A 20,799-nucleotide genomic window follows, 5' to 3' on the forward strand; every position below is an offset into this window, starting at 1 on the left:
CATAGATCAATACTATCAATGATATTGGCCAATACACCTAACAAGAATACACTTAGGTGTCAGAAGAGGGTAACACACAGATTTCCACCTTCATTTGGATGGCAAAACTTGGATGGCCTTTTTGAGTAATGTCATTGCTGAATGTCGACTGAGACTAAAATGTAATATATTTTATTGACAGTTCAGGATTAACAATGATTTCATATAAAAATACACTTTTAAAGGATGTCATTGCATTTTTGCACAAAGACTTTGAAAGGAATTGTATTTCGACATAGTGAACAATAAAACGTTCTACTGTTAATATTTAATATTTTTTATTCATTGCAAATTTATAGAAATGTAAGAAACCCAGAAAAAAAAAACATCTGGAAGCTGCAAAAGCACCGAGTGCGTTTTATTAACATTGAATATAAAACTTAAAAAGAAATCTTGCGGTTAGTTTCCTACTTGAAGCATCTTTAAAAGCACACTACCATCATGAAATGAAGGGCATTTAATCAAATATCAGAGTTGTTGAGCACTTCCATTATGAAGTGCATTCATTAACAAAGCAGAGGTTTGTTCTGGAGGAGATTAATTAATTGTATTGAAGGTATTACCTCCACTACATCAATACATCAGGCTCAATTAAACAAAGCATTTTTCCACCAACACAATCGAGTGCTCTGTGTAATTAAAACACTGTTTTAGGGCTAGATTTTATTTTAGATATTCAACCTATTCAGATCTTTTAAACTACGCAATGAAGCTCACCTACAAATATATGGTCACTACACTTTACAGAATACGCTGTGAAGCATTTTGACATTGCTGCGATAGGGTGCTATAATCAAATGCAGGGATTATTATTAATAATAAAGTACTGAATTCAAATAAGTTTGTTCTTATCCAATTTTTATTTGAGTACTGGACCTTAGAATTTATATTCACTGGTGTTCCCCCTAACAGCATGGGATCTGAACCTTTTTCTAAAGCCAATGTGCCCCACAATTTATTAGCCTAACAGTCTGTATAGGTGCTCACAACAATTTTGAACTAGTTTATTGAATCATTCACATCAAATTGACACTAAATGTGCTGCATAAAATCGATTTTATTGGCATTCATTGGATTCTGAACATTGGATTCAGTAATCACTTGAGGAATCAAATTTGCTGTAATATAAATCAGGTTTGGATTGCAGTTATACACAAAAACATCAAAACCTCAAAATACAAGGCTTCAAAGTCCAGGTCACTCTTAACTTTTAGCAATTAAAGAACTTATGGCATCCCAGGTCTTCAATAACATTAAAAATATCATCAGCACTGGGTGCAAGTTGGTGATATTTTGTGCATATGCTCAGTTGCACTAAGTTCTTTTTAATCCCCAGAAAGTGATTAGAATACAAACCAGTTCACCTAACCACTCCACACTCTGTTCAGCAGCATAAAACTCATATCAGCAACAATTGTAGTGCAGTTATAAACAGTATTTATAACCTCTAACGTATCCTGTTCATTCATGTGCATTAACTCTTCATTCTGAACACATAATGGGGATTCCCTCTCCCCCTCGCATTTACAAATCCCAAATTTCTCTCAGGTGAGCAAAAAGTGTGCTGGTTCCCATGGTGGTCATAAAGGTAATTATAATTTAAACAGTTTGTTCTTAGAAAAAATAAATATTCATCAAGGGGCAGAAGCATGCAGATGTCAAGTTTAAATGATCACAGGTAATAATAATGAAAATGATGATGATAAACATTAGAAAGCGTTTGAAATTAAAGAAAGCAATTAAATCCTTCCTGAAAAGTTCTAATAACATTTGTAGAATAAAACATTCAAGAACAAAATTAACTATTTTATCGTACCACAGTATTCTGATTTAACAATGGAATGAATATGTGTAATCTGACATGAATATATAAATGTTCTCCTTTCAAATACCTTGCAATACAGATTTAACGAATTGCATAACCGAAACCTTCAAGAAGTTTACAAACCAAATGATTGCAATCTCACATTCTTTAAAATTCTTCACTTGTTCCGAGATGCTATCCTATGCGAAGGGTGCCAACAAAATCCAAGTTGTTTTACAGTAAATAAAAAACTTGTTCTAGTTTTATTGTTAGCCAGAAACAATACACGGAATAGAAACAATATATACATCAATAGACTGTATTTGCTGGTGGATCATAGCACTGTTCATACAAACTCAAATCCATTTGCTTTTGGCTGTTCAAAACCCACATTGTACTGTTGAGTCCAGTCGATCTTATTTGGCTTAAACAGTCCTAAGCAACGACACTGGAAGAAGTCTACCAGATTCTGGAAACAGCCACGACTAAGAAATAAAAATCAGTGTAAAAATTCAGGACTCATAAACAATAACATTTGTAAAAAATACTTTTGTTTGATTATAGCCAAAGATGATTGGGGATGAATGGTAGGGAGTGGTGGGGAGATGGTGGGGGAGGACAAATGTAGCACATTATATTTTTATTCACTGTTAGCTAACTAAATTACACAGCAGTAACTGCATCACAAATCCGGATAAATTCATGCGTTACACATCTCCCCCTTTCCAGCTGAAGCAGGTTATATGAAACAAGATAGCCATAATCAATTGGGGAGTGGGGGGGGGGGGTTCTAAAGTAAAAATTGTGGAAAACAAAGACCATCACTATATTTGTAGAGCATTGCTGGCGGCGCTTGAAGAGGTGATTTTTTTTTACACCTCACAGGGCAGCAGGCCTGCAGACAGCGGTGCTAATTACTGCTTTCTGTTCCTGCCGTTTATTTCTGGCCGGCGGAGAGTGTGTCTGATGCATCTGTCAATGCGCAGGTTCAGTAAGGGATGTGGGCCATAAATGCTATTCAGATCCACAAATTAGGGATCGCCTGTGCTCTGCAGCTGCAATGCAATTTGGGATTGAAAGGCACGACTGGCGATGCTGGTTACGATTCCTATGACACTTTCTGCACAGTACTCACTTGAATGGGTTCTGCCGAATCCCAAGAGAATGTCCAGCATGTGAATGCTTCACCAGACTCATCCTCTCACTGCTTGTCACCCCCAAATACAAAATCTAAATACAACAAACGGGTCTTTCAAATTTCTTTGAAAATGGTGTTATAAACAGTCTATCGTTTTAAAAACAAAACTGTAACGGTTAACAAATTGGACTACAAATTACATTTCAGTACGAAACAATGCAAAAGAAGAATAACACATGGGATAACCTCTCCCCCTTCTGTTTGCTGAAAGAGTTGCACGTGAAACCTATTTTGTGTACAACTCCTCTTTCCACCCATTTGCTAGAATCCATATAAGCGCTCTGAGACGCCTCCTGGCGTGGAGAGTGCTATATAAGTTGTTGTTGTTGTAGAATGGGGCCAACATTTCAGATCAGAGCTAATCTGAATTAATTTGACACTGGGGAAGACAGGACTACCTGACCAATATTGGAGTCGTGTAGCTCAGTGATTAGAGCATTCGCCTTGCAAGCGAGACACCTGGGTTCAACCTTGGGCAAGTTTCCTTACTCCACACAGAGCCTAACAATAATCCCTCCAAAACCAAAAAAATAATAAATTGGTCATTTTCAATCCGCGACTGTTTGTGGGACACTGCTGTGCGCAAGTGGCTGCCGGGTTTCACCCACAAATATACAGTCAATTCACTTTACAGTCTATTCTGTGGAGTGCTTTGAGACGTCTAGAAGACATGAACAGCGCTATATCAAATGCAAGGATTATTATTATTATTATAATATTGGTACTTCCTTTGGCAAAAGACACCTTCACATCGTTAGCAAAGGATTAATATGTTTCTTATCATTTGCCAGTAGGCATTTTGAACTGAAGTGGTATAAAACATCACCTACACAAAAGGGAACAAGCAAATTCTGTGAACTTTCTTAAAACATATTAAGATTGAACACTTAAATGACAGATTTCTCCAACGGCAAATAGATACAGAAAAAAAATGACAGTCCTGATCTAAAATACAGGGCTTCTACAGAACAGTTATGTCCTTTGGCAAACAAAGGAATGATAGGTTGGGAAAAGATGTTCTCTCAAACGTAAATGTTAGTTCATCAGCTGTAGATGGAAGCACACAAGAGCAATCTGACCATCAAAAGAAAGCCTTGGGGAGGGAGGGAGGGAAAATGTTTGCTTTGTAAGAATACAGATTTTTATCCTCAAAAACTCCTTCAAAAACCTTGAATTTTTATCCATACTAACTTAATCATTGTAAAAACAAGCCCACTGCCAAATTATTTTCTTATTAAAGATGATAAGTACAAGTCCGCAATACATTCAATTTAGAAAAAAAATTATACCCACTCTCTGCATTTAGAGCCAGATTTTAAATTACGCTGACCTTTAGATCAGGGAAACTGCAGAGAGAGAGAGAGAGAAAGTCAATTTGCAAACGTTGAAGAGTTTTGTATATATATGTATAAAATCTGATACTAATTAGGAAAGAGAACTCTAGCCAATTTTTTCACTCTAACCTCAGGGATACTGAGGTCAATTGCAGCGCACTTACTGCTGCCCTGTCCTATACTCCACTTCTCATGTCACAAAACTGAACAGAAGTTTGGGGGGGAGAGGGTTTTGTTGAAGATTTTGACTTTCTTCATGCCATATATGGCAATGTATGATCAACTGAATTTCCACTGTGGACTTGTCCAAAATGCAAACCAAGCACGTCTCAAAATACACACTGCAAAGTAAAGCTAATGGTTCCTATTCAGCAATAATAGCTAAGATGTTTCTAACTGTTGTACACATGTACGCACATCCAATGTAAAGTCTCATACAAAAGGAACTTTGCTAATTACATTCGACTGTAAAGAAAACAATTGCCTCGAATATACCAAGTTAAGGAGATTTATCATTTTAACAAAAAAAATCCAGGCTCAGTATTTGAAAACTATTGAAGATGGCAGATCCCCCCCAAAATTGTTTAAGCCTGTTTAACAGAAACGCGAACAGTGCAACGACAAGTTGAGAGATCACTGCTTGTATGAAGTTTACAACGAACAGATGCTGATATTTCAATTACTTAAGGCCATTCAGACTTATCCACCCATGACGATTTAATGATGGAATGTGGGTTCTACTTACTACTGAAATACCCTATTGCTTGTAGGCGTCAATTAGTCACCAATCTTTTTTTTCAAATAACGAGTTATCAAACCTGACTTTGTTTTGATGAAGTATAATAAGATTAAACCGTTACCATTTGAAAACATCAACAGTAATGATGTTGGGATTGCCTTGTCCTTTTCATGGTATGTGAGAGGAAAATAACGAGACAGGTTCTTCTTTGGTTTGTAACGCTCCATTTTGCAAAAAAATAAAAAAAATCACAAAAGGTATCATTTATAAAGAAGTGCCAGCTCAATGCAAATGCTGTCTATTTTTTTCATGTACTGGTGATTGATAATGTTCCAATGTCCATACTAGGTGTGATGCAGAACATAGGCGAGATTTACCACCAATTTAACAAGATGATACAATTCTATAACTTCTAATTTACCTGATAGAGCTGGTTTATCAACATGAAAATCACCCAGGAAGCGTGAAACAATACAAGTAGAAAGATCCAAACTAGCCAAGCAGAGCAGGAAACAATTTCTGTCATTAATGTCCACAGGCCGTTCTGCTGGTAGGTTGTTGCACAATGTGTGGACCAGTCTACAACATGGGGAACAGATCATATTTCAATGCACATACGATTAATGCAATATTAGTATTAGCAAGACAATGCATCTCCATACCTTGGCAATAATAAATACTTAATAATCAACTGGATTCAAATTTTATTCCTTGGTTATAAACTGCAGATTTTTTTTGTGTTTGATGTAAGGACCAGTGACAGCATAGAAATCACATATCAAAAGCTATCTGAGGAAGGAACACTCTTGTGATAGATGTTTGCTAGAACCAACGAAGAACGAGAAACTGATCCATAACCTCACAGGAAACGAAACCATACATATTATAAAAAAATGTTATAGCAATTTCAATCCATTCACTTGAAGTCAGGTTTCCAATGATGACTGTACAATACTCAGACTCAATTCTTAAGGCCTGTGAACACAATCTGAGCTCTGCATCAGATCACTAGCTTGTAATCGCTCGCAAATAACTATTTTCTACATCAAATAATTTGCAAATTAACCAAAAGACAAGTCTGCAAAGGTTTGGCTATTAATTTCACACTTTTTTATTGTTTCTCCTCTCAAAAGAATGATCAAAGTATCAATATGCTGAACCCAAGAAATATAGATTGATTTTCACTGCAAGGTTATTTAAAGGGAGAGATGTCACTTTCCAATTTTATCCACTGCATTTCTTATTTTATGCATTCATTGGGGGAAATAAAGCATCAAGCTCAATAAAATTCAGCTTTCACATTTCTTATGAAGTCAAACACCTGTGTTCAATGTTGAATATTGTGATGAACACTTATTAATAATGTGAACAGGATCCTAAGAAAATTACTTACATGTCATGTGTCCATATGTCATCCAGATAATTGTTGTGAAGAGGAAAAGCAAGAAACTAACAAAGTAACGGTGATTACCAGCTCCTGTTGAAAAATATTTGTAAGGTTTTGTAACAAAGAAAATCACTTTTTTGTTAAATATGATTGTTACCCGTGTTAATATTAAGCAGTAACAAATTAATTCCATCTCAGCATGAGTGCAGTTTAGCTGTACTCTTCTTGTATTATGAAAGACCAATGATGATTATAATCAGGTGCAAAAGCCCTCCTTAATGTGGACACAAGTTGTACATAATTTTCACTGACAGAGACTCACCTACACAACATCCTACCCATATGGAGTGGTGATCGAATCTGGCTACACAGCAATCACAAATAACACAGTGTTTAGATCGGAGAGGTTTTTGGATCTGAAAAAAAGTATTTTTAAAAGTTTTTTTTACTAAAACAATATTTCTTCATTAAAATGATTTTTTTTGCACTTTCCAGGAGCCTGATTTCACCATACAATTATGTTCATTGTAGATTTTTTAAAAAAAATTGAACAATTCTAAGTTTAAACTAGTGTCAATTTTTAATTATTTTGTTAAAGTGCCGTCTTGGCTGATCACTAACAGTGAACGACTTCTTGAAAAGTTTCTTCACAACAGCTCTTTTCAATCTTAGCAGAGCCCTCAAGACCTTCTCACTGACAATATAGCCTTGCAGAATCACCGACTTGCAGTAATAGTGAACCAAATTTCTTCCAATATTGAAATATCAGTCACACATTGGCAGGCACCTTGAGACATATTGGAGCAATTCAGCGGCATGTTGTGAGTCAAGTTATTGTCGATTTATAGCTAGGGTATTATAAAGAAGGGCAGTGTAAGTGAGTGAGTGCTTATTTGTTTCATTTTTGCTTACAAGACACATAGTGCAGAAGAGTCTTGGATCCAAGCAGCCAGCTTCTGCAAGAGTTACAACAGTCTGGAAAACAGATTAGAAAATTATCAAAATAAGCATATAATAATAATATAATATAGCGTGAACAGTTGCAGAGTAACTGGTTTAGAACAATAGTAATTTAAGCTAACATTGACAAACTATTGACCTGTACTATTTCTGAATGATTAATTGAGGCTGTTCTGGGGAACGAGCAGAAAAAAAAATTAAACCCAATCCTCACACCTGAATGCATAATGCAAATTAAATCTCTGAGTAATTATTCATTAATCTGTAGTCCCATGAGCTTTCATATTACACAGCGTAAAACTATCTTCCAATCAAGCAGATCGGCCCAAGCAATGCTAGCTGAAGTATCCCATATATTTTCTAAGTTCATTACCAATTTTAATAAGCTTGTTTCCCTAGAAGTGAAAGAGCTTATACTGTAAACTGCATGTCAGTAGTACAGAATTAACACTGCAAAACAAAGAATGTACATCAGGGAATGTACAACAATCAGCCCAACTCGCCCGTGCCAGTCTTTACACTCCAGACCAGCCACCACACATTCCTTTACTCCCTCCCACAGCTTTCTGTTCCCCTCTCCGTCATGTGAAAATCTAGCTTCCTCTTGAATGCATGTATACGATTTGATTGAACCATAATCTCACTGTCCTCTGCATGAAGTTGTTCCTCCCAAATTCTCTTTTCGATCCCCTTGTCGCTATCTTATGTTGATTCCCTAGTCACTATCTTATGTGCTGTTCTTCAATGAAGTTGCATTACCCTTTTCTTGTCCTCCTCTGAAGACTGGAGGTATCCTGGGCCTGCTGTGAAGGTTTTATAGAAATAATAGCTGCAGCCTGCAACACTGAGGGCAAATGCAATCTGAACACTCAATTCAGGTAGATGTACAGCATTTGTTAAAGATTTTTATGCAAAACAAATTTACAAATATTACATCTCTGACAATAAGCTCATAACAAATAACATCAACGTTCATACTCGGCAACAAGACTGCAGGCTTCCTGTCGCTGCAAACTAACACAAAACATAATTTTGGAAAATTAACAGTCAAATCAGCAGAGATTCAGGATTGAAACCGGAGGGAATCAACAGCTTCAGTGTAACCACAACGAGCACAAAGCAAACTTTGAACTACAGGAATTGCATTATGTGTTTCTCATCCATCCTTCCCAAACAAACATTGCTAAGATAGGACTTTGGGCCTTCAGCCAGATCGCATGCTATGCTCTATGACAATTTCAAGCAGATCAACATTAAGATTTGTGTTGAAAACAGATGCATAAATATGAGTCTATCCAATGATTTCAATACAAAACATGTTCATCTGCCACTGCTCCAGCTGCCAAGGGCTGAAATATTGTTTTCTGAAGGTTAATTAGGCAAGTAGACTAGTCTCAGTCATTATAGTTACTTTGAGGAACCTTTTGACATAGATCAGCTTTTACATAAAATAACACTATTGATTTAAAGCCTTTTTTTTTAAAAAAGACCAACGGTGTTATTGAAAACTGAAAGACCACACAAGTGTTGCCAAAACCAATCAGGGAAGGTTGTACACTTGAGAAATGTCTTTTTTATTGAAAGTAAACTTGTAGAGACAAACTGCTTTCCTCTTGTAATTCAGGATGATTGAACAGTGTGCACGTGATGAAAATATGTCGAAAAGCATAAAGAAATTAAACTCATTCAGCTGCATAACGCTGTGACACATAGAGCCGGGAAACAATCATTGCAGTCCAGAATTCCGGACTGAAAGATTTAATAAATACTTGCAGCTTCAGTCCACAGACACAAACGCCATGTAATTATGTCTAATCTTGCTTAAAATATGCTAATTAACTTATCAAGTGAAAACACTATTATGTAAAATCTAATTAGAAGAAATAATCTCCAAGAGATAGCATAAATTAATATTAAATTGTCAAAACAATGTGTTAAATGTTGTTCATAGCACACAAATAGACCAGCAATTTCTGGTACCGAATCTTAACACCTCCCAATTTTTCTTCCAGAAATGGCAAGGAAGAGTACTCCCTATGGATTTGGTAGCTTGAGATCATTCACTGCGGGTGATAAATTTCCTGTTCATTATTGAAGCTAAATAAGATATAAATGCAAATTTTCCATCAAAACAGGTGAAACTGAAGTTCAATATTGTGCAGCCTTCTCTTTGAGAGATGAGAAACGCTTGCTTTACCTTCCCAGAACGCATCTGCAACGGGTTGAGTGAGCTCGAATTTATTTGAATCGTGAAAATGTGAAGATGGGAAGCTTTTAATTTTGAAGATTAAATTACAATCCAATTTATTTTTACTAATCTATCCTCATATTACAGACGTAGACATAGCTAATACTGTAGTTATCCTATGGTATCAGGAGACTTCAATTATTCTGATTTTTCCCGTAGCTCAATTAAAACCATACGTTGAAACATGCATGACTGGAGAGAACCAAGCTGTATTCCTGAACTGTATTTTGTTATCTTAATGGGATTTTTCCACAATGTTAGCAGTGTGGAAAGAATTTCACTTAAAAGATCAAGGGGGTTCATTTTGCTTAGGTGCATAAGACTTGCAGACTGCTTGAATTATGCACAGCTGAGAGAGCAAAACTATTTTATTCTATTATTTCCACATCCAAATAACAAAAAAGGATATCAGGCAGGAACTGGATGAACCATGTACTGAGCATCCAGAAAAATGACCCCAACAGAAACATCACTGGAATGTGGACTAATGACTCCAAAGTCAAAAATTGCCTAGAAGAGGAAAAAGCAAATATAAATTATTGATAGGTATTCACGTACAGTGTACTCTTTTTATAGTAGGATACTATAAAGATTCAAACCATGTTTTTTCAGTAGGGACTTAAATGTTAATATTACTTCCATCGTGATTATTCATTCCATTCATCACAATGCCACAAATAAATAAAAAAAACATTAAGTTCAATTAACAGCAACTTCATTCTGGATACTTCATCTCAAAATGAGAAAACGTATCCAATTGCCAATGATTATTCAATTTGATTGGTGTCTAAGGTTACAAACAACAGACACAGCACAAAGATATTGAACCATTAGACTATTTAAAGTTATCGCCTGTATATCTAATATTAACAAACACTGCCCTCTTCTGGTTATGCCACAATAGAATCCATTTTACAAGGTCTCAAAAGTACAATTTCATTTTGCAATGTCACAATGGAAACCCAATAAAATCCAAGTATTAAGCATTTTTTCATTGCACAGAAACAAAAAGCAGACGCGTAGCCATGATATTCCACTTTAAGAAAATGGCTATACCATTGCTTGTTATGGAAATGGCGAAATGATGACTGAATTCAAACGTCAGAACCCCGTTTAGATGACAATTTAGATCATGACATCATACTAGCTTGTTGATTTTCAATATTCGGACAAGCACATCTTTCATGTTATTCAAAGAAAATCTACCATAAGGAAAGTGAGTTATCACTAAAACCTACCTTGATAGAAGATGAATGATGGTCCAAGTAAAGATAAATAAGATGCCTTTGAGAAGCCACGAGTCAGAGTCTAAGTCAGCTATGTATCCAGTTACCCATATCATTGCCACTGACACCAACAGCAACAGGAAAAGCTAAGGATTCAAAAAAAAAACAATTAATAACCATTTTCAAAACAATATATAGTTATCTTTTTATAGGCACTTTTCAGGTTCCTTGTCTGGAAGTGTTTAGGTGAATTGTAAAACCTAACCATCACTCCAGGTGACAATGATGAACACAGACCAGGCATCAAACCCAGATTTTGTGGCTAAATTTGGAAAACATGCAGTTCCTTCGCTGCAGCATTAAATGATGAAGTCCAACAAAATAAGTAGATTGGAAAATTTTTCGACATGAAACCCAAAGACAACTTTCTGATCATGGACATTTTTCAAATCAAGCTTAGTTTTGAATGACTGACCAACCTCATATTTCTTAAAACTCTTGAACAATTTCATCATAAAATGGCTTCTGCTTTTGGCAAGATTTGCTTCAGTTAGGCGTTGGATTAACCAGGGATATCGGTTCTGATGAGCCATAGTAAGAGGAGTTTCTCCCTGAAAATAATTTAGTAAAAATCAGTTTCATTATCCTTTGCACGACTCGTCATATTCAAAGCAAATTTTGAAAAGTTGAGAAACACTTTGCCTCCCCACAAAATCTTCTAACATTACAACAACTCCTCACTGATATAATCAGCAAGGTAGCAATTAATATAGTAAAGACAGTAATCATACCCAACAGCAATATCTCCATTAATATCCTCGAAGATTGTGAAAATGATAATATACAATTGACTATATTTCCATGTTAAGGTTTCAGTTCTTTCTTTCACTATGAATCATAAATCTTTGAATGGGCTCTCATAGAAGTCAGAAGCAACTAGTTGCACTTACCAGCAATTAATAACATTCTGAGATCAGCTATGGAAAGTAAAGCGCCAGGCACTTACCATTGCATTTTCAGCTTCCACATTAGCCCCAGCATCAAGCAGGACAACTGCTGCTGCTACATTTCCAGACATCACAGCCCAGTGGAGCGGTGTGTTTTGTTGTACTTTGTCTGCAATGTTGATTGAAGCATTTAATTTTGTAAGAAACCTTGTTGGTTCAGGGCTGGATGAAACAAGAAAACATATCCGTCACCGTGATCAAATAAGATGTATAATTTCTACATATAATCACATTTTAAATGTATTACTTTACTTACCCGATTATTTTGCGTGTTGCTAAAATTAGAGGTGTCTGACCATTCATATCAAGTGCATCTACATCCTTAAAATATACACAAAACATCTGTTATGCAAGATACATGTTCCCTTTTGAATAGACCAATGATAGTGAGCTTAACCACTCTGATACCACCCCACCTTTTACAGAATCAACTCATTTTCACACCAGGCAGGGATAAAACACTGCAATATTAGATGTTATTTTTAAACCTGAACAGGCAAAGATACATCTTGAAATATTTTGCACTCATAACAGTAAAGAGAACCATGCAAGTAAACCACTTGTCTGAAATTCAAATCAATAGTTTGTTTGCCAGTTCTCACTACATACATACAGTCATTTCACTTTACAGTATATTCGGTGAAGTGCTTTGTGACGTCTCAATGACCCAATAAGGTGCTGGATCAAATGTAAGGATTATTATATATTAGGAGGCGGCACAATTGAGTTGTTGACGTTCTTATTCACCGCAACAAGGAGTGGAAGGAGTTGAGTTCCTATCCATGTTTCCCAATATAGTAAATACCCAATGTCAACTGAGAATCTTCAAAGGAAGGTGATCAGAAGAGGCATCACAGGGCAGAAGGGAAATGAAATTACTCAAGTCGTCTTGACGTTCACTTGCACTTCTTTGTGGTTTTATCAACTCTTAAGATAGAAAATGCTACTTGTTATGAGGAAACCCCAAGAATAGAAAACATCTGCTGAAGAATATGAAAATGAATGGCTAGAACACATTTTAAAATAATTCTTAGATTCTGTATATTGTCAGGATTTTCTTCAGGATTAATTCTGGTAAATACCCCCAATTTATCCTGCAGTTTTCTTTTTTTAAAATACAGAAATATAGTTCAGAACTTTCCCGCTGCTGGATGGCAAACTTACCTGACCTTTAGCCACAATGTATGCTATGATAGACATATGCTGGAATTGAACTGCAAGGTGAAGACAAGTGAATCCTTCCCTATCAACCAGAGAGGGATCTGCTCCATATTTCATCAGTGTCACAACCATAGATAAGTGTCCATGCCTAGAATAAATAAGAACAAATTGAAACTACACATGGAATAAAGGCTTTTGAAAGCATCAATGTTGAATAAAGCTACACATAAGATTTATAGCTTGACGTCTATAATAAAACATCTTCATACAATTTCTTTGACCTTACCTGGTAGCCCAGTGAAGAGGAGTTGCATTTAAATCTCCTCCCAGTTGATCCACAATGGCACCTTTTGAAATGTAGTACCTGTGAAAGTATTATTTTTTTTAAAAAAAGCATTAAAATGTGGATAGTAATAAAGTGTGTACTTGTGATAAAAACAGAAAATGCTGAAAATGCACAGGTTAAGAACTAAGATGGGACAATTTTCAGGTTAAATTACAGTACCTGAAGGGTCTAAAAAGTTGGTTCATCTATCAAAAAAAACACTAGAGTCCATCAATGTGTGGTTTGTGTTTTTAAATGCACATTTGTATAAGACTTTCGAAGTGTCAAATTAAACATGCTAATATTAATCTCAAACGCATTATTTGCACAACACATCAAACATACTTGACAAGTTCTACGCGATTGTTGATTGCTGCCCAGTGAAGCAGTGTCACATTCTCTTTGTCGGGTTTTCGGACATCATAACCAGCTTCTACCAGCTCTTTACACCTATCAAATATTCCGTATCTGAAAGTGAAGTATACAATGTATTTTTTGTTAGGCAATTATGTGAGGCTTAGAATATGAATTGTGCTGGGTATAATGAAAGCCATTATTGAAGGTGGGATTTGCTGTTACACAATGCTTTCCTTGTCGACATGCTGTATTGAAAATGTAGTTTAGTCTTCAAAAGACAGTCATTACACTTGACTTTTTGTAAAACGTGACTTGAATAGAGCACACCGTTGCTATGAACAATTCAAAACATTTTTCTTATTTCTAATTGGACGCTGAAATTGTTACTGATCCTGTTTTGCAAATCTGTGTTCATCTCAAACACAAATGCAATATTGCACGGAGAATTAACTGCATTCCTGATACACAGTAAACCTGTTTTATGTCATGGTTTCAAGTGTAAAGATACTGACAAAATATCGAGTGGAAGAAAAATTCACTTGAAATCTGATTTTTTTAAAAAAAACGCCAGAGTAGTTTTTTGAGCTGATACAAATGATGCTGTTTATGTTGTAAGTAGAAGAATATTCTTCATATGAACTTACTGTGTTGCTTTCACAATATCCCAGTTGTTATGGTCTTCTATAAAAGCAATGTCAGTCTGTATTGCTGGAGAAGGTGCAGGTTGGCTTATTTTGCTGTACTGCTCATGGGGAGATCCTTGGTGCGTATGTGATCCTTGGTGTATATGTGTTCCATGGTGACCATGAGAACAGTGAGATTGGCACTGCAGAAGAAGCACACAAATTAAACTCTTCTAAAAATAATTAGTGATTTGACTGGTGAGCTCAGGGGTGGGCAATTGTTTTAGCTGGAGGGCCACTTCACGAGTTTTGGTAAGCTTCGCGGGCCACACAATTAATATAGATGCGAATGCTTAATAATAGTTCAAAATCAAGTCATATACTTGTACATGCATAAAATAAAGTCTATATGATTAACATTCATTATAATTAGGTTAAATAAAAACAACGCATTGAGCAGACATTTATTTGATATTTATTCATTTATTCACATATTGATGAGAATGTGAAAAGCTCACTCAACGGGAAGAATGAAAGCGCTGATAATAATAATAATCCTTGCATTTGATATAGCGCTTTTCACGTCGGGAGGACGTCCCAAAGTGCTTCACAGAACACACTGTAAAGTAAATTGACTGTATATATTTGTGGGCGAACGCGGCAACCAATTGCGCACAGCAATGTCCCACAAACAGTCGTAGATTGAAAATGACCAATTTATTATTGGTTTTGGTTTTGGAGGGATTATTATTAGGCTCTGTGTGGAGTAAGGAAACTTGCCCAAGGTTTGGCCCTCTGCCTGGAATTGAACTCAGGTCTCTCGCTTGCAAAGCGAGTGCTCTAACCACTGAGCTACAGGACTCCTCTGCGTTAGCCAGACAACTGAAGTCAGGCATCGTCTCCGTTGTTGCAATGCGGAGTACTATTGCAAGGTGGTCATCAGTCATCGCAGATCTACGTTTTGATTTATTGAATTTCATCACAGAAAATGTCTTCTCGCATATGTATGTTGATCCAAACAGCACAAGCATCCTCCGGGCATGAGCTTTTATTTTTTGAAAGGTATATTCATTAAGAGAGATGTAAAAACTGGGAAGTGGCACCGATTTGAATTTCTCTGCAAGCAATGGATCACATTGCAGGTCAATAAGCTCGAGTTGGAGGTCAAATGGGGCTTTGTCAACATCAAATGAGAAAGGTGAAGAGACCAAAGACAGGTCATTTTCGATCAAATTGAAATCCTGGAATCGGCAAGAAAATTCGGCATGTAAGTCAAGTAGTGATGAACCATACTTTTTAAGGCTTTGATCGCAAATAGTAATCTGCTGCAAAGTTGGAAAGTGGGCGAACTGCCTGTTTCCTAATGGACACAATAAAATAAATAATTTTGTCATAAATGACTTGACACTGCAATACAAATCGTGCACAAAGGTCCCCTTTCGGTGCAGTTTGGAATTCAGTTCGTTCACGTGGCCCATGATATCAACGGCAAATGTGAAATCAGAGCCAATTTGCATCACTCAGCTGTGGGAAATCAAATCTTTTTGTTTCATGTCCAAAAATAAATCAATCTCTGCTCTCAGTTCCCACTTTTTTCAAGACCTTTCCTAAACTAAGCCATCTTAGATTCGTGTGATACAGAACATCCGTGTGCTCGGATTCCAATTTCTCAATCAGAGTTACAAATTGCCGGTGGTTTAATTCGCTTGCTCGAATGTAGTTGACTACTTTCGTAACTGTATCCATGACATTGCTTAGTTTTAGAACACTCTTACAGAGGACCTCTTGGTGGATAATGTAGTGTAGAAAAACAATATTCTGTTTTGGATTTGTTTCTTTGACTTGATCTTGAATTCTTTTCAGTAACCTAACATTTTTGCCTGTCAGATTTGGGCTTCCATCGGTGGTCACATTCACCAATTTTTTTCATCTCCACTACTAATTTTAAGATACACTTATTTACTGCCTCCAAAAAGTCTTCTCCACTTGTCCTATCTTTCATTGACTGCACTGATGCCAATTCATCTGTGAGCTCAAAATGTTTGGTGATACCTCTAATAATTATCAACTGGGCTGTGTCTTCGACCACAACTCATCGAGTGCCAATGAAAAACATGCAAAATTGCTTACTTTATTTTTTAACTGCACATACAGGTTCTTAGGGATATCCTCGACACGTCTCACAATAGTTCGCCTTGACAAGCTAATGTGCTCGAAATGGTTTTTCTTGTCTGGGCATAAAATTGAGGCAGAGTCATAAATCTCCTTCAGAGAATGATTTGCTGCTCTTAGCGATTTTGTGTGCAATCACGTAACTCACTCTTGTAATCTCATCCTGGGACGCAAATTGTTTTGTGAAAATGCTTTGCTCTTTTTGTATTTGAACAACCATCTCATCAGCTGTCTTTCCTTTTTCTTCGGCAGAAACGTTCTTATATTTGCAAGCACGTTTGCTCTCAAAATGGCGATTCAAACTGTAGTCTTTTCCATCCACAAAAAAAATGTTTAGAAGTCCATTCTTTGTTGAATATTCTGCTTTCAGCGTCCACGTTCCGCTTCTTTCATAAACTCATTTCAAATGAATGTCCTCTTCAGTGAAAAGTATTGCCGCGGTTGCCGCGCGCGTTTGAAACCTTGCCGAACCGCACATTTCTGACGTCAGCCTGATTCAACACTTAAGGGAGCGTGCGCACAACTAAGCCGTGCGAGTGGCCGATGTTCCCGGTCTGATTGAAATGCGAAATTTGTGGAGAGAAAAAAAACCTCACGACTTCAGTCCTTAAACATCGACGCTGCGACAAAAGTAAGAAACGTAAGGGACGCATTTAAAACCGTGACTTTCTGGGACTGAACGAGCTGTAATTTTTTTCTCTATTTTGCCCACCCCTGGGTTGGCCTCCAGTAATAATAATAATAATAATCCTTGCATTTGATATAGCGCTTTTCACGTCGGGAGGACGTCCCAAAGCGCTTCACAGAACACACTGTAAAGTGAATTGACTGTATATTTGTGGGCGAACGCGGGAGCCAATTGCGCACAGCAATGCCCCACAAACAGTCGTGGATTGAAAATGACCAATTTATTATTGTTTTTGGTTTTGGAGGGATTATTATTAGGCTCTGTGTGGAGTAAGGAAACTTGCCCGAGGTTTCGCCCTCTGCCTGGAATTGAACTCAGGTCTCTCGCTCGCAAAGCGAGTGCTCTAACCCCTGAGCTACAGGACTCCAGGAAGGTGACGGGATAAAACATTCTACTGTTGGAAAAATTAAATCTTCCCCCTTCCCCCTCTCCAACTCAGCTTGCTCGCTAGGGCAGACAGGTCGAAACTGACAGCAGTCAAACCAACTTCAAGAACCATCTGCCTCTCCTTTCCCCTCCACCGCCGCGCGCGCGCGCGCACACACACACACAAACACCTGTCACAAAACATGTTGGTTCCTCTCTCATCTATTTTGCCCCCAAAACTGCAGGGCTTGGATCAGGAAATCAGCACCAAAAAATAGGACGGCTCTGATGCACAGTGTTTGTGGGCGAGTGGCCAATTACATGTATTACCTCACACGTTGGAGAAAGGGTGGTGGTGGGGGGTGGGGAGCTGGGGGGGGGGAGAGAGAGAAGGGGAAAAAGGAGAGGGGCAAGAGAGATGGGGAAAGAGAGAGGAGGAGAAGGGGAAAAGAGAAGGGAGGAGGAGGAGGGAGGAAAGAGGGGGGAGAGAGGAGAAGAAGCGGAAGAGAGGAGGGGGGGAAGAGAGGAGGGGGGAAGAGAGGAGGGGGGAAGAGAGGGGGGGGAAGAGAGGGGGGAAAGAGAGGAAGGGGGGGAAAGAGAGGATGGGGGGGAAAGAGAGGATGGGGGGGAGAGAGGATGGGGGGGAGAGAGGATGGGGGGGAGAGAGGAGGGGGGGGAGAGAGGAGGAAGAGAGGAGGGGGGGAAGAGAGGAGGGGGGGAAGAGAGGAGGGGGGGAAGAGAGGAGGGGGGGGAGAGGAGGGGGGGAAGAGAGGAGGGGGGGAAGAGAGGAGGGGGGAGAGAGGAGGGGGGGAGAGAGGAGGGGGGGGAGAGGAGGGGGGGGGAGAGAGGGGGGGGGGAAGAGGGGGAGAGGAGGGGGGGGGAGAGAGGAGGGGGGGGGAGGAGGTTATGTCATAATCTGCGCCTAAAAAAAACCCACCAGCGACTCAAAAGAACCGTCCAACACAGCCCGAGGCCCCGCAGAGCAAAAGAGAGGGAGGGAGTGAGGGAGGGCCACTCACCTCAGGGCCGTTGCCAGGCCACGCCATTGGAGCTGCTGCGCGGCCTGGACCGAGGCTCCGCCTTGGCCTTGGCCTTGGCCCCGGCCTGGCTGTGCTGTGCTGCCCGAGGGTCTTTCAGAGGCCCGGCCCTGGCTGTGCCGTGCTGTGCTGTGCCGGCCTGGCCTGGCCTGGGCTGCAGTGTGACGGGAGGTGCTCGAGGCCCGGCCCAAGGAGCCGTGAGGAGCCGCTCGTCTCGTCACGTCACTTCACTCACTCACTCACGATGTTTAACCGTTGCCATAACCCGGACGCCGCGCGCAGCCGCCCTGCCCCCCCCCTCCTCCCCTGCGTCATCACGCAGCGAGCAACGTCCGCACGTAGCACCTGGGGCGGGCGCACCACCAGCGTCATACGCAGCGCGACGTCAGTACGTAATAGGTGAGGGGGCGGGGCACACAATTAAAGCCCTCCCCCCCCCCCCCCACACTACACCAGGAGCCTGTGCCCCCCCCACACTGTACACCAGGAGCCTGTGCCCCCCCCCACTACACCAGGAGCCTGTACCCCCCCACACTACACCAGGAGCCTGTGCCCCCCCCCCCACACTACACCAGGAGCCTGTGCCCCCCCCCACACTACACCAGGAGCCTGTGCCCCCCCCCACACTGTACACCAGGAGCCTGTGCCCCCCCCCCCACACTGTACACCAGGAGCCTGTGCCCCCCCCCCACACTACACCAGGAGCCTGTGCCCCCCCCACACTACACCAGGAGCCTGTGCCCCCCCCACACTACACCAGGAGCCTGTGCCCCCCCCAAACACTGTACTCCAGGAGCCTGTGCCCCCCCCCACACACTGTACACCAGGAGCCTGTGCCCCCCCCCACACTACACCAGGAGCCTGTGCCCCCCCCCCACACACTGTACACCAGGAGCCTGTGCCCCCCCCCACACTACACCAGGAGCCTGTGCCCCCCCCACACACACACTGTACTCCAGGAGCCTGTGCCCCCCCCCACACTACACCAGGAGCCTGTGCCCCCCCCCCCCCACACACTGTACACCAGGAGCCTGTGCCCCCCCCCCACACACACTGTACTCCAGGAGCCTGTGCCCCCCCCCCCCCCACCCCCACACTGTACTCAACCCCGGCGTCAGGTTCGACCCCCCCCACTTCCTCCCCCACATCCGGTCCCTCACCAGCGCCGCCTTCTTCCACCTCCGACGCATCGCCCGTCTCCACCAATACCTCTCCCCAGAAGCCGCCGAAGCCCTGGTCCGCGCCTTTGTCTCCTCTCGGCTGGACTGCTCCAACGCCCCCCGCGCCGGCCTCCCCTCCTCCGCCATCCAGACAGCCCAGGTCATCCGGAACTCTGCCGCCCGCATTCTCACCCGCACCGCTCCCCGCTCCCCCCCAGTCCTGGCCGGACTGCACCGGCTGCCTGTCCCCAAGAGGATCCACTTCAAGATCCTCACCGTGGTATTCAAGTCCCTGCACTCCTCTGCACCCCCCGACCTTTCTGACCTCTCTCCTCCGTTGCCTTCGTTTCATCCGGGTCTGGCCTCCTCCTTGTCCCCCGAGGCCTCCGCTCCACCCTCGGCGGCCGTGCCTTTAGCCACTATGCTCCGAGGTTCTGGAACTGCCTTCCTCACTCCCTTCGTCTCACTCCCTCCCTTCCCATTTTCAGGTCTCTGCTGAAGACCTTTTCGACCGCGCCTTTGGCCACCTTCCCCTCCCCCTCCCCATGGCTCGGTCCCGGGATCCTAAACTGTAAAGCGCTCTGAGACGCCGTCCGGCGTGGAGGGCGCTATATAAATCCAAGTTGTTGTTGTTGTTACTCCAGGAGCCTGTGCCCCTCCCCCCCCCCAACACTGGACTCCAGGAGCCTGTGCTCCCCTGTGTGCAGTTTTGGTCTCCTTATTTAAGAAAGGACATACTCGCCTTAGAGGGGGAACAGAGTAGATTCACCAGGTTGGTTCCTGGGATGAGGGGGTTGACCTATGAGGATAGGTTGAGTAAACTAGACCTATATTCTCTAGAATATAGAAGAATTCGAGGTGATCTTATAGAAACCTATACGATTCTTAAGGGTCTTGACAGGGTCGATGCCGTGAGACTGTTTCTCCTGGTCGGAGAATCTAAAACGAGGGGTCATAGTCTCAAGATT

At 40.7% G+C, this 20,799-nt stretch overlaps 1 protein-coding gene across 1 annotated transcript; it reads right to left on the reverse strand.

The window, feature by feature from the left end:
• Nucleotides 1–151: 151 nt before the first annotated feature.
• zdhhc13 (zinc finger DHHC-type palmitoyltransferase 13) lies at nt 152–18,704 on the reverse strand. The gene is made up of 17 exons (XM_042341408.1): nt 18,654–18,704; nt 14,430–14,611; nt 13,774–13,896; nt 13,390–13,467; nt 13,107–13,251; nt 12,199–12,263; nt 11,942–12,104; nt 11,415–11,546; nt 10,948–11,081; nt 10,119–10,219; nt 8,221–8,345; nt 7,414–7,476; nt 6,824–6,917; nt 6,508–6,591; nt 5,536–5,693; nt 2,979–3,073; nt 152–2,328 (listed from the first exon to the last, which is right to left on the reverse strand). Exons 1-17 carry the CDS (start codon nt 18,678–18,680, stop codon nt 2,190–2,192), a joined length of 1,908 nt encoding a protein of 635 aa, XP_042197342.1. The 5' UTR covers nt 18,681–18,704; the 3' UTR covers nt 152–2,189.
• Between the last annotated feature and the right edge of the window lie 2,095 nt (nt 18,705–20,799).

This window comes from Callorhinchus milii, unplaced genomic scaffold (assembly GCF_018977255.1).
Source record: "Callorhinchus milii isolate IMCB2004 unplaced genomic scaffold, IMCB_Cmil_1.0 Scaffold17, whole genome shotgun sequence".
NCBI classification, from domain to species: domain Eukaryota; kingdom Metazoa; phylum Chordata; class Chondrichthyes; order Chimaeriformes; family Callorhinchidae; genus Callorhinchus; species Callorhinchus milii.